This window comes from Pleurodeles waltl, chromosome 3_1, assembly GCF_031143425.1.
Source record: "Pleurodeles waltl isolate 20211129_DDA chromosome 3_1, aPleWal1.hap1.20221129, whole genome shotgun sequence".
Taxonomy (NCBI): domain Eukaryota; kingdom Metazoa; phylum Chordata; class Amphibia; order Caudata; family Salamandridae; genus Pleurodeles; species Pleurodeles waltl.
This window is the reverse complement of record NC_090440.1, coordinates 1,998,036,999-1,998,050,056: the sequence shown is the minus strand read 5'-3', so window position 1 is coordinate 1,998,050,056 and position 13,058 is coordinate 1,998,036,999. Positions and strand designations below refer to the sequence as shown.

The window sequence follows — 13,058 nt, the reverse complement described above, 5'->3', positions numbered from 1 at the left end:
TCCATTTCTTTAAGTTTAATATTTTTAAACCCAACTTTGGGGTTCCTTCAATTCTGGGACGTGCTTTGGATTGTGGGAATCACCGATTTTGTCCTCAAATTCATCTTTATGGGCTTCAAGTGCCTCGTCCTATTGGTGCCTTCCTTTGTGATGTCTTACAAGTACAAGGTAAGAGCAGTGACATGCACATCGTGTGGGAGTCTCAATAAATAATTTGTATTTGTCTAATGGGAATCTGGTATGATTCAGCATTGTTTTCAAATATTCAATTTTGTGCTAAGCATTGCATTCACTTCGGTTGGTGTGGTCTTGCATGCCTCAGCGTTCTGCTTCTATTGTGCTGCCAGTTCCATAGTGTAGTGCCACAGCACTGACTTCTGAGCACAAGCAGGACTTAAAGACAGGGAAAGGTTTCCCAAGTAAATGAGAAGGGTCCCTCAAGGTATGTGATTACCAATATAGGAAGGGGTGCATATTAACAAAGAACTTAATGTTGCTGCAAACCAAACAGCACTTCTAAGCCCTTGGAGCATTCCTCTCAGCGTTTGCTCAGAATGGAAAAGGGAAACATCTTGGACCAAGAGAATTTAATATTTGTTAGCCACTGGAGTATTAAGTTTAATGGACCCCAGGAATTTGAGCCCCCAAAAGCCAATTAGTTATTCCAAATTTAGGTTACAGAAAGCATTCACGACTACAGGTTTTGTTTTGTTTTCTTTTGGTTGACAAACGTTTGACAGTTTTTGTTTAGCTGAGAAGGCTGAGTGTTTCGGAGGGTCAGACCTTTAAATATAAATGGTTGTTTTAACAAGAATAGCATATAAATAGTGCTTGGTCGATTTTTTTTTTTTCTGGGGGATTTTTGTTTCCCACTGCTGATTTCTAAGTTTTTTTTTTTTTTTTTTTTTTTTTTAATATCGGGAAATTTGTCCCAAGGTTTTGCCCATTATCTTTTTATTAAAGATTGTTTCTACTGCGATCTCCCGTCACTAAGTCGGTAGTTTAAGTGTGTTGTTGCTTATTTGTCCTTCGTAGAAGAGAATAGGATGAAGAGTGGTGACAGTTTTAACCTTATACTTTAGGTGAGTTGGATGAGGTGATAACGCACCTACGAAAAAGACACTCCTTCAGACCTGAGCCCTGGGTTCAACTGGGAGCATTGAAGTGATTTTGATAGTCTCACGGTTCTATTGCCTTAGTAATACTAAGGTTAAACTGAGCCATGCCACTGTTTTCTCTGTTCAGCTTGCATGTATGGCTCGACCTAAGCAGTTACTGCCTAAGACAACCCTGGCAGGTCAAACTGCTTACATAGCATATTTCTGTTGGACACATCTATTTGTGGATTCCACACCTTTTGAATGCTCTCAATGCGCCAGCGTTCAACATATATCTGGTCTTTCTAGTTCTCCACATCGACAAGAATTTCACAATGAAAATGGCTCCGCATGCGACTCCTTCTGAAGTCACTGGAGCCATAAGGAGTGCTCGCCGGCATGCTGACGTGAGTTCCCTTTTTTCTGTGCCTTCAACGCTAATAGTTTTTCTACCTCTCTAGGTGTTTTACTGTGTTGAGGGAGCTTCTTTGTTGAGTTTCTCCATGCTACAATGTCTCTGCTGAAGAAGTCGGGCTTTAAGCCTTGTCGAGAGTTTGGAGGTCATATGTCAGTTACTGACCCTTACGAAAATTGCCTCTGGTGCCGGAGTTCCGATCTTGACTTTGGGGGATGCTCTTCTTGCCAGAGTATGAACCCAAAGGCATTGAAGGAAAGAGAAGCAAACTGTTCTTGGCAAAGGCCAAAAAGGAGAAGCAGGGCGTCGAAGATCTGGGCATTGAGGGGAGTTGTCTTCTCATAGGTCTTGGAGATCACATAAGAAGGGTGTTGCCACAGCTCTCGGTGTCGCTGTTCCCGAGATACTAGCCCGAGGACTTTGTCACCAGCTTCCAAGTCTCGCCGACATTCGACCTGGGAGGTGAGCCCCACCCTTTTTTTTCTCTGCAACCAAAGTCGCCAGAGATGTCACTCGTGCCGTCTTTGGTTGAGATCTTTGGCATCGTCCTCAAGTCCTGCGGCGCAGTTTTCTCCTGTTACACCACTGGAGATTGAGTAGCGAGAGTCAAGTCAGGTCCAGCCTCAACAAGAATGTGCAGTATTCCTGACTCCTGGGGCAGATCCATCTGCCTTTTTAAATGCTATGTTCAGCATTTTTAACAGGGTGATGGCCCCCGTTGGTGCACCTGCGGGCCCCACAGGTCCTTTAGCCTTTATTTTGGGCTTCCCAGTGCTGTATAATCAGGCTGCTTTTATGCCTTTTTTGCCCACAGCTCCATCACCTTCGGTGATGACTGCGCTGATACCGACTTCGGATAATACTCGTCCAGCATCAAGTCACTCAACTCCTTCCTGGAGTAAAATCCTGGCACCAGTGGCTTCACCAGCACCGCAACAAACATCCTTGACGTCGACGCACTCTTTATCGACGCCACAATTTGAGTCTAGATTAAGATCTAAAAGGAAGGCCTTGAGGCTGTTGGGGGAGCACCAATATCTGGAGGAGCAACAAGATTTAGAGGAAGGAGAGATCCCTTTACATTCTCATGGACTTCAGGGTATTGAGGTGGGAAGTGGATTGGACACTTCTCCCGAGTGAGAGTTATTGTGACCTGGGGGTAATCTTCCTCCAGAAGTTACTACCTATCATGGTGTGGTCAGGAAGGCTGCAGACGTTTTGGAATTGCCATTACCCACATCAGATCTAAAGTCCAATATGCTGGCTGAGGTTCTCCACTCCTCTGCTACATCGTAACCTTTGCTGCTATTTAACGAGGCTTTGTCGGAGACGGTTCTGGATTTGTGGCAGAAAACTGTGCCTGCTCCAGCTATTTCCAAAGCAATTGCCAGAAGGTATAGGGCAGCGCCAGGTGACCTGCCATTCCTTAGTCAGCATCCGTCACCTGTAAGTGGTAGTACAGGCTTCTTGTTCTTCAATAGCGGCTCCTGGTCCCTTACCCATGGCTCCTTCAGATAGGGAATCGAAACGCATGGAGTAGCCTGCTAAAAAGGTATTTTCATCATGTAGCATGGCTTTGAAATCAGTTAAAACAACATGTGTATTGGGCAGATATATCCATGCACTGATGGACTCTGCTAAGAAGCTGGTTCACAAACTGCCACAAGATGTGCAGGAACATTTTAAGGAGCTGCTGCAGGATAGTAAGGCAGCAACTAAGCAGGGCATCCAATCAGGCCTGGACACTGCAGACTCTGTTGCCAGAGCCATGGGTACATCGGTGGCTAGCAGAAGACATTCATGGCTTAGGGTATAGGGTTTTCTCCTGATGTACAACCCACCTTGATGGATCTCCCTTTTGACGGGCCCAGATTGTTTGGAGAAAGGGTCAAGGAGAGCAAGGCTACGGCTAAGTCTTTAGGTCTTCAGTCATTCTATTCAACCCATAGACCGTTCTGTAGGTTTTTGGGGTTTGGCCACAGCTCCTCCTTTTGTGGGAGGCAGCAGTTCCAGGGTCAACAGCCTGCCAACCCTCTTTATAGGTCATACAGAGGTCGGGGAGACTTAGGAAACATGGTGCTGCCCAGCAGCCTTCCTCCTCCTCATCCTCCTCTGCTGGGAACCTTTCAGGAAAGCAGCCCTAGTTCTCTTCCCTTTCATCAGCATGTGTTGCCTGTGGGGAGGGAGGTTAGTTCATTTTCTCCAAGAGTGGAAGTCAATAACATCAGACTCCTGGGTGTTACGTATTGTAGGAAATAGATATGCCCTTCCCTTTTGGGAGTTTTCCCCCTCCCTTCCCCAGCATACTTTTTGTTCAGAAGATCATCTGCTGTTGCTTCAGCAGGAAGTACAAAATCTGCTTTTAAAGGGCGCAGTGGAGTTGGTTCCAGAGCAGGAAGAGGGTCAGGGATGCTATTCAAGATATTTCCTGATCCCCAAGACAGATGGTCGTTTGCAGCCCATCCTGGACCTGAGGATTTTTTATTGGTTCCTCAAGCAGGAAAAATTCAAGATGCTGACCCTAGCTCAGGTGCCTCTTGCTCTGGATAAGAAAGAGTGGATGGTGTCTATCGACTTGCAGGATGCATATTTTCACCCCCCCATTCTGCAGTCACACAGGCAGTAGCTCCGATTCATGGTAGGGATACATCGCTACCAGTTTGTGGTCCTTCCTTCTTTCCTTTTGGTCTTACTTCCGCACCGCAAGCCTTCACAAAGGTGATGGCAATGGTTGCAGCGCATCTCAGAAGGAGGGGATTATTGGTATTTCCTTACCTGGACAATTGGTTGATAAAAGCCAAGTCCCCAGACTTGGTGCTGCATCATTTTGCAGGTAACAACCCAGTTGTTGTTCAACCTGGCCTTTTGGTTAAACGTGCCCAAATTTCACCTGGAGCCCTCTCAGCCCCTTTTTTTCATAGAAGCAGTACTGGAAACAACATTGAATCATGCCTACCCTCCTCAGAGGATTCAGGACATTCAGGTTATGAATCAGAATGGAGTGGTTGTTCCAGTCTTAAAGGTCTTACGCCTGCTCAGTCTGTTAGCTTCCCGTATTTTTTTGATCACTCACCCACATTGGCACATAAGGGCTCTCTAGTGGTGCCTCTGCAATCAGTGGTTTCAACACAACGGAGCTCTCAAGGAGTCAATAAGAGTCTCCAGGGACACTGCAGTGGATCTTCAGTGGTGGAGTGTGGACTGCAATCTTTCACAAGGGAGGCTGTTTTGGCCTCCATATCCGGTGATCACAGTAATAACGGATGCTTCCACTTTAGGATGGGGAGCACATCTGGGGCATCTCGAGATCAAGGGACTTCCATCTCTAGAAGAACAGATGTTTCACATCAGTCTTACGGCTCAATCTTGAGTTCTGGGTCTCAAGGCCTTCCTCCCTTCCTTTCACAGACAGTCGGTTCAAGTTCTGACAGACAACTCTACCGCAAAACAAACAGGGAGGAGTAGGGTTGTATCTTCTCTGCAGAGAGGCAGTGCGGCTCTGGTCCTGGGCTCAGGACCATTGGATTTGCATAGTAGCAAACCATTAGACCGGAGTTCTCAATGTACATGCAGACAGTCTCAGCCGGCACTTTTCCGCCAACCACGAGTGGCAACTCCATCCGGAGGTGGTTCTTCAGGTCTTCCAGTTATGGGGCACGCCTCAGATAAACCTGTTTGCCACTCACAAGAACCCGCACTGCCCATCTTTCTGCAGTCTCCAGTTTTCAATGCAAGAGGGATTGGGGGAGGGAGTGGGGGGTGCGTGCTTCAGTTGAGCTGGAGCAACCGGCTGCTTTACGCGTTTCCTCCCATACCCTTGATTCCTCGGGTTCTGAGGAAGATTTGTCAAGACTGGGCCCAAGTCATATTAATAGCCCCGTATTGGCGAAAAAGGGTGTGGTGCACAGACTTCCTTCACCTCTCGCTGTGGCCTCCTCTCCCTCACAGGGCAGACCTCCTCCCACAGTTACAGGGGCAGGTTCTAAAACCCCACGTCCAGAGCCTGCACCTGCATGCCTGGAGATTGAAAGGAGCAATCTGAATTCCTTTTCTCTTTCCCCAGAAGTGGTGGATGTTATATTATCGACCAGGCGACACTCCATCAAAACTGTCTATGATGGTAGATGGGCCAAGTTTGTTAAATGGTGTGGGGAGAGGCATGTTGATCCTTTAAAGGCCCATTTGTCCAGTGTTTTTTTCAGTTTGCTCTCTCCTTGGCACAACAAGGTTGTGCAGTTGCGACAGTGAAAGGCTATCTATCTGCACTGTTGGCATTTATTTGTTTACCTGACCAACCCTCTTTATTTAAGTCCCCTGTAGTTCTAAGGTTTCCTAAGGGTTTGACTAATAGGTTTCCTCCCCTCTAGTTAAAAGGTGAGGAATCCACAGGTAGATGTATCCATCAGAAGAACAAGCTACTTACCTATGGTAACGCTTTTTCTGGTGGATACAGTATCTACCTGTGGATTCCTTAATATTACACCCTCCTCCCCGTCGCCTGTCTGGTTAGAAGAATGAAATTGTTTGTATATATGTATTTCTGGCAAGTTCTATGTACAGAATGTATGTTTATGAAGAGGTGCATATATATAATTGTATTGAGTTCACATATGTTGTGCTTGTGATATTGGTGTTCATCTGTTTGCCTCAAAGGCACAGTAAAAAAGTGGGTGAAACTGACATCAGCATGCCGGCGAGGACTCCTTATGGCCTCCGATGACATCAGACGGAGTCGCATTGGAGCCGTTTCATTGTGACGTCCTCGTCGACGTGGAGATCTAGAAAGAAAAGATTTCCATTTAATTATTCAAAAGGTGAGAAATACACAGGTAGACACTGCATCCACCAGAAAAAGCATTACCAAAGGTAAGTAACTTGTTCATTTAGTTAATGTTTGAACTAACTGCACTTCTGCACACAATCAGTAAAGCAGTATATAAGGTCCTATTTAGAGGGGCGTCCTAGCAAGCGAGAGGAATGCTGCATATTGATGGCATGACAGACATTGGCAAAGAGATTACAGACAAGATACCAATGAAGTGAACAAAGAACTTTACAAGGCCAAGCGAAATATACATCTCTAAATTGAGGAGCTAAATAGGGCTAAATAATAGGGGCTAAATAATAAAGGTAAATGAAAATTAAGGAAGACTATGTCTCAGCACTAAATGGTGACTTACAGGAGCCCTAGATGAAAATCACTCACTAAAGTCTGCAAACAAGAATTGACAAAGAAAGTATTAGTGATAGAAAATTTGTGTGATAATTACTAAGACAATTTGTGTGATAATTCTTAAGAAACTGATAGGCCTTTCTGAGGATTAACCACAGCACTGTTCACTGATGAACAAAATGCAGCATCCAGCTACAGTAGGCCTGAATAAGCAAGCCCAAGAGCTGCTGTTGTAACTCCCCCGTAAGGCAGCATCCAGCCACACAAGCAACATAAGTGAACACCAACTGTTCTGGGTTCACCAAACACTACAAAGTACTCTGGTGCCACTGGCAAAGGGCTCAAGGAACTGCCAGAAATATAAACTGGAAACTAGAAAACCATGGTTGGGGAATGTGAAATTGGAAGGCTAAATTGATCATATACTGGTTTTGCAGAGTGGGTCTGGAAGAACACAGCTTTTGTTGAGCCAAATCAAAGTATTTTCACCCTGAGTCCAGAGAAGGGAGTACTAATATACTATTCTTGGCCTAATTTGGTCCTGTGTCAATTAGACTTTGGAAATCCTTGAAAGTGTGGTATTGGGGCTAATAGTTTTCACTGCACTAGTACAATGTATTTTCTCAGATGCATTTTTATAGCTCTTGGTATTATTCAGCTTTGGGAAGGTTGAAAATTGCACAATAATGTCCGGGTTCCCAGTAGAACAGCCCAGTGTATTGTTGGAGCTGTAGAACAGGTATGTTTTCCATGACAAATAACTCTGCCTACCAGTAAATACACTATGAGGAGCAACTTATTTGACATCCTAGTCCTGAATCACAACCTTTACTGCTACACCCTCCTTCCCCCCTCACCCCCCCGTTTCCACCTTGTCCATGTAATCTGAAACAGACACAAGTGTTTCTCTTCAGGTTAACAATGGAGGAACGGGTCGGTGTTGACGGCCCATAAAGTATGGCATACTGATTCATGTTTATCACTTCCGTGCCAATGATACTTATAGTCTATTTTCCTTCAGAGAAATTCAACTTGTGCTGAAGTATCAGATTGTTTCACAGCCTCTGGTATTACCTTTCAATAAGACTAGATTGTCTTTCAGCTGATTGTACAAAGGCATCAGATTATAAAGTCTACTTCCCATCAAAACTGATTATTTTAACTGTGCCTTGATGTGTGCAAGTTTACAGAAAGCTTTCCAGAATAAATTGCTTCTAGGGCTCAGCCTGCTCCCAACCTCTGATTTTTTTGGCTAAGGATGATTTGAAGAGAAATGGAATGTGCTCATGATGCATAGCTGGGTCTTTACGAAGTATACAATGCCACTCAACGGCAGATTAACCACTAGAAACTCTGCAGTTTTGGGCCTGTATAAAAACAAGTCCTGACTGGGTATAAAGTATGAACTCTAGTGCAATAATTTCATAGTTCTGGGTCATTGGTCATCTACCCACAGTGTAGTGATGGATTGAGCTAAATGATGCTGTCATTGCCATTGACTAACTTGTGGTTCAAACATAAGACATACTTTGAGGCACAACCTCTGTTACTGGTAACCAGTGACATTCGCAGCTCCTATTGCTGCTGTGATCACATTTTCTCAATCTCCTTGCCAGTCCTGCATCAGCATTTTGAGCTCTTGACAATAACAGTATATTTCTTTGGATATTCCACATTGAGCTTGTTGAAGTAGTCTAGAGGTACATTTATAATCTAAATGGAGTATCATGCAACAGAAATTACATGCTTAATCTAGAGGAACATAGTACTTTCATCACCTGTGAACTCTGGGCACTTGAACAGTTAACATGGCAAAAGGTTTGCTAAATATAGTGGAGAGTTGGAACTAGTATTAGTGATCATCCTATGGCTTGCACAAGGTACATACAAACATCCTCTTTCTGTAGCAGCATGTGATGTAAATACCTTTTATTTCTCAAGGATCAGACGTCACCCCCTAGCTGGACAAGAATGTTACTTAATTGTTTCTTAAGAATCCGACAATAGTCTGTAATTTCCAACCAACAACATGGATTTGTGTGGTTTAAAAATGAGGAACCACAGAGAAGGAAAGTATCAATTTAATATGTGTGATTAACTCATTTGTGGCTGGTACCTTGTACTAGCTAGTGTAGTGTTTAAAAAACAAAACTGTCAGTATTCCCTGGCTGAGTAGTAACCACCCGCCAGTTAAGTGTGTTATAGCTCCAGCAGTCAATGACGCAAGGTTTATTGTTTACCAAAGACTGGAAGATTCATAACTGGGATCAAGTTGTTGAACTTTGGAAAACACTATGACACTGTAAGGGATCTGGTGATATCTGTAACTACAAGAATAAGATGGAAGAAAAGGTCGAAGCTGTGACTGGGAGAGGGTGGTACTCATAAGTGATACTCATAATTGCTAGTTTGACTGTGAATACAGACTCCACAGAGGGAAATTAGAAGGGCAAGAATCTCTCGGATGGAAAATAGGGCCTGGAGCAATAGAGTCCTCAGTAAAGAATATAAAAGCAAAAGAAAATTGTCAGTGAAGGCGACCTGCAGCCTAGTGGCTGAGGTCATACTAAAGAAGAATCGGAAGAGAATTCCAAGAAGATTTAGAAAATATGGGTGACTGATTTGCTGGTCTTAGGGAACCTCAGGAGGAGCACAGAACAAGCCTACAATGGGAATCTTGCCTGGGGCAGTTTGGGCACTTACTTTTCTGTGAGAACTCCGACTCTGTAGTTTGGGAACAACCCCTGATAAATACCAATGAGATGGTGGAAATTATAGCCCTGGCCATGATGGCATTACAGATGTTACATAGGAAAGCTTGATGATTTGGGCATGGCAGCTCCTGAATGTAAGGGTAAAATACAAAGTAGCCTTTCGCAGGATACCTTGTTCTTCCTATCCCTACACAATTTACGCTATAGAATGCTAAATGTAATCCCCCTAAACTCAATGGCGTGCATGGAAATGCTTTATTATATACCACATATCTTGCCATTTTTAATTCTACACCTATTGAGGTGCACAGTCTGTGGAGGCTTCAGAAAAGTATTTCAAAGCAACTATATCATATATTAATACTACCAAAACATATGTATTGCGAACAGGCCAATAAAAACCACCAATTGTGTGGAAAATGTATGACCTAAAACTGCAAGTGGTTGCAGTGCTTAAATATTTGAGTAATTTCCAACCATAAATCGACAACGCCCAAATGTTTCCAGTAACCATGTTCAGTAAGTTTTCCCAAGGGGTATTGTCAACACTTACTTGTCTCTATCACTTTACCAGTTAATAAGGTGTTTTTAAAAGTAGCCCTCTATTGAAAACCTTTTTTCCTATAGTTGTCCCAGTTGCTATTCTCGGTTGCCCAGGTCTTGTTTTAAAGCATCCCAGACTTTAAAAGTTTTGAAGGGCATGGGTTGCAGATGGAACTCGCAATAGCAGGAATAGAGGCCTAGGCCTTGAGTTGCGGTTGTATTCTCTTGTGTTATTTAATAAGGTGTAAAACTGTTTATCCTCATTAACTAGACATGGTAATCACTCAGTTGCTGATCATTGTTTAGTAGACCTAAGCAAGAGTGAAAAAACAAGTTTTGCATTCAAGACAAGATAAAAGCATAATAAATTGTTACTAAAGTATAGCCTGCATTTGACCCAGAGGCATTTTTAAATGGTTAGAGCTTGATAGTTTCGAAGAAGAGGCTGAAGCAAGTGTTTGAGATGTGTTTACAGCAGAGAAACAATTTATTCAGAATAAAACCTCTTGGGCTCACTTTCTCAATGCGAAGGGGACCTTGCTTGGTAAGTGCCAAGCCCTAACCAGAGTTACAAGCTTCTCTCTTTTTTTTGGATAGGTGTGAAAACTAACTGTCACAGTTGGTCAGGTACAAATATTTTGTCAAATGTGGCTGTCAGTTATGCAAACCAAATGAATTATTACATAATATGCATGTAAGCCCAGCATAAAAGGTAGTGTGAATTAAATTTTTTAAACCCAGCTTATGAAATATAGGCTATGCACTGTTTCCATCTGCATTCCAATATTTACGGTCACGGTTCCCATATTGTTAAATTCCACTAAAAAAACACATCATTATATTGTTTTCTTTATAGTTTTTTTTATTTAATCTGAGCTATTTTTTAACTGTATTGTTTTCATGTAGCTTTGACTTGGTAAATATATACAAGTTATTTATTTTGTAACTTGTAAAAGGACACTTGTTTGTGTATCACTGAAACGTCTTAACAAAATTTCGTACTTACTGTTTATTATTATTGGGAAGTGCATTGCCTAACAAAAAATGTGGGTGCTTTAAACTACTCTGTATGGTCCATAAATGGATCTTCTCTCCTTGCCCTCTACATTCTCAGCACAGATTCAACATCTCTTGCCCTTTGTGTACCAGAGTTTCCTAGACAATCTTCAGTAGGATTAATAGAAAACTAGAACTTTACATTGCTTTATGGTTGCTCCAACATAGGTATACATAAGTTTAGGAAACTTCTCATACTGCATTTATTTTTCCAGGTTTGTTGAATCCCACTAGTAACTTTGAAATGTCACCCTCAAGCAACAGTTGATTTTGCAAAACATTGCTGCACTGGTTTATCCATTTAACACGGAATGCCTTGTCTGGGCTGCGCAATCACCCTGTGGTCTGAGAGCCTAAAAACTTCTAGAGGACACCTACGACACCTGCCCTGCAGAGTGCATGAACGTTACAAATTTGAGCTTAAACAATCAGGTTAAGGGTTAGTGTCCAATCACAAGAGTGCTTGTTGCAGCTGTGTTGTGGCTCTAACAGGCTTGACCCTTAATACGGAATTCAGCTCAACTGCCAACTTCAGATCTTTTTTACTTAAGTGCTCTTAACCTGCCTACAAAAGCCCCTGTAGCACTGCCTATTTCCTAGCACATAATATTGCCCCCTTCAGAGGTTGTCTGGTCATCACCTTGCCTATATGGGAAGAAGTGACTTCACAGTGAACTTGTGAGGTCACAGTAACTAAGGTATCTTAGTTCTTAGAAACAGATTTTCTCCAGATCTGGAGTGGCAGTAACAATGATGCTGAGTTTGCAGCAGTATTTAAAAGAAACCTCAGCGCCATGTTAGAGACAGAAATGTTATGGCTGTTTTTCATATTTTTCCCTCTCCAGTTTGTTTTTATATACATTTATTACAAGATTGGACTACATTTTCAACAAGATATTGTGCTGAAAGAGATTCTTCATGCCCCCTGCTGCAGCCAGCTGCTTGTCACCTTTAACTGTTCGCAGGTAGGAACTATAGAAGTAGTTTTTCATGTGTGGTGAGGTGTGATCCCCACTGTTAAAAATACGTTTCTTGCAGACCACATGACAGTGGTAGTATTATTATAAAATCTGCCACAAGGTGGTGCCTTACAGTAGTAAGACCTTGATATATGTTAATAATTATCTTTTGATTTGCTTATGCACGAAGACTATTTGGCGTGTTGTCGATCTATTTTGCTGCTGACTTTTAAAATGACATGTTTAAAGGTCTTCAGCTGGTAGCCAAGGTTCTTGAAAAAGAGGGAAACTTAATCTTTATCTTCCACACATTTCCCTTCAAACGTTTGATGTTTAGAAAAAAATATGACTGTGTACTGTACACACAAGGACACACATATGGAGACTTAACGGAGAGAGTGAATATTCACCAAATAGGGGTTTATAGAGTGCATTTAGTATCTTAGACTGAACATAATGGTTTAATTATTGTTCTCCACCAATGGTTCTTTTTAAGAGCTGCAAGCTTGAAGTGCTCACATAATCTAGATACGTCTCCAGGAGTAGTAATAGGTATACTTTGAAAACTGTACTATTGGCAGCCCATCCTACTGTTATGGGCTCTGGGTGAAGCACTCATTAAGTTCAAGAAGTAGTGTACCAATGCAGAGGAACATGCCAAGGCATACACCAATAAAGAACAGACACAGAGTAAAGCACAGGAAGAGGATCTTAATGTGAACAAACAGGGAACCGAACCAGTAATGGACAAACACACTGGGTTACCACTATGGCTGTATACAGGTTAGACTCATAACTTCCCACAGCAACAGGAACGCCAAACTCTGTGAAGTTTATTCTTACAGGTAGTCACCCTGCAAACCTCATAGAGAGGAGACTGACGTGATTTTGTATCTGGACCCTGGGGACACAAAGAAGAATTGTGCACTGGACAAGTCCTTATGGGTCCAGCAGGAGACAGTGGTGATTTCTAAGAAAATAGAAACGACACACTGTAACGGTTAAGGCACACAAGACTACATGTTACACAAGGCAACGGGTGAGGATGAAAACCAGGAGCCAACCATGTGAAAAAGGAATACACTTACATAAGTGAGGACA

The 13,058-nt window shown here is 42.7% G+C and overlaps 1 protein-coding gene across 1 annotated transcript in view; it reads left to right on the top strand.

Moving 5' to 3' along the window:
- RNFT1 (ring finger protein, transmembrane 1) overlaps nt 1–13,058 on the top strand; it is a 104,753-nt gene that overhangs the window by 60,644 nt on the left and 31,051 nt on the right. Inside the window, exon 5 of the mRNA XM_069226439.1 lies at nt 15–168. Within this exon, the coding sequence (XP_069082540.1) occupies nt 15–168 (154 nt within the window). The remainder of the gene's footprint in view (nt 1–14; nt 169–13,058) is intronic.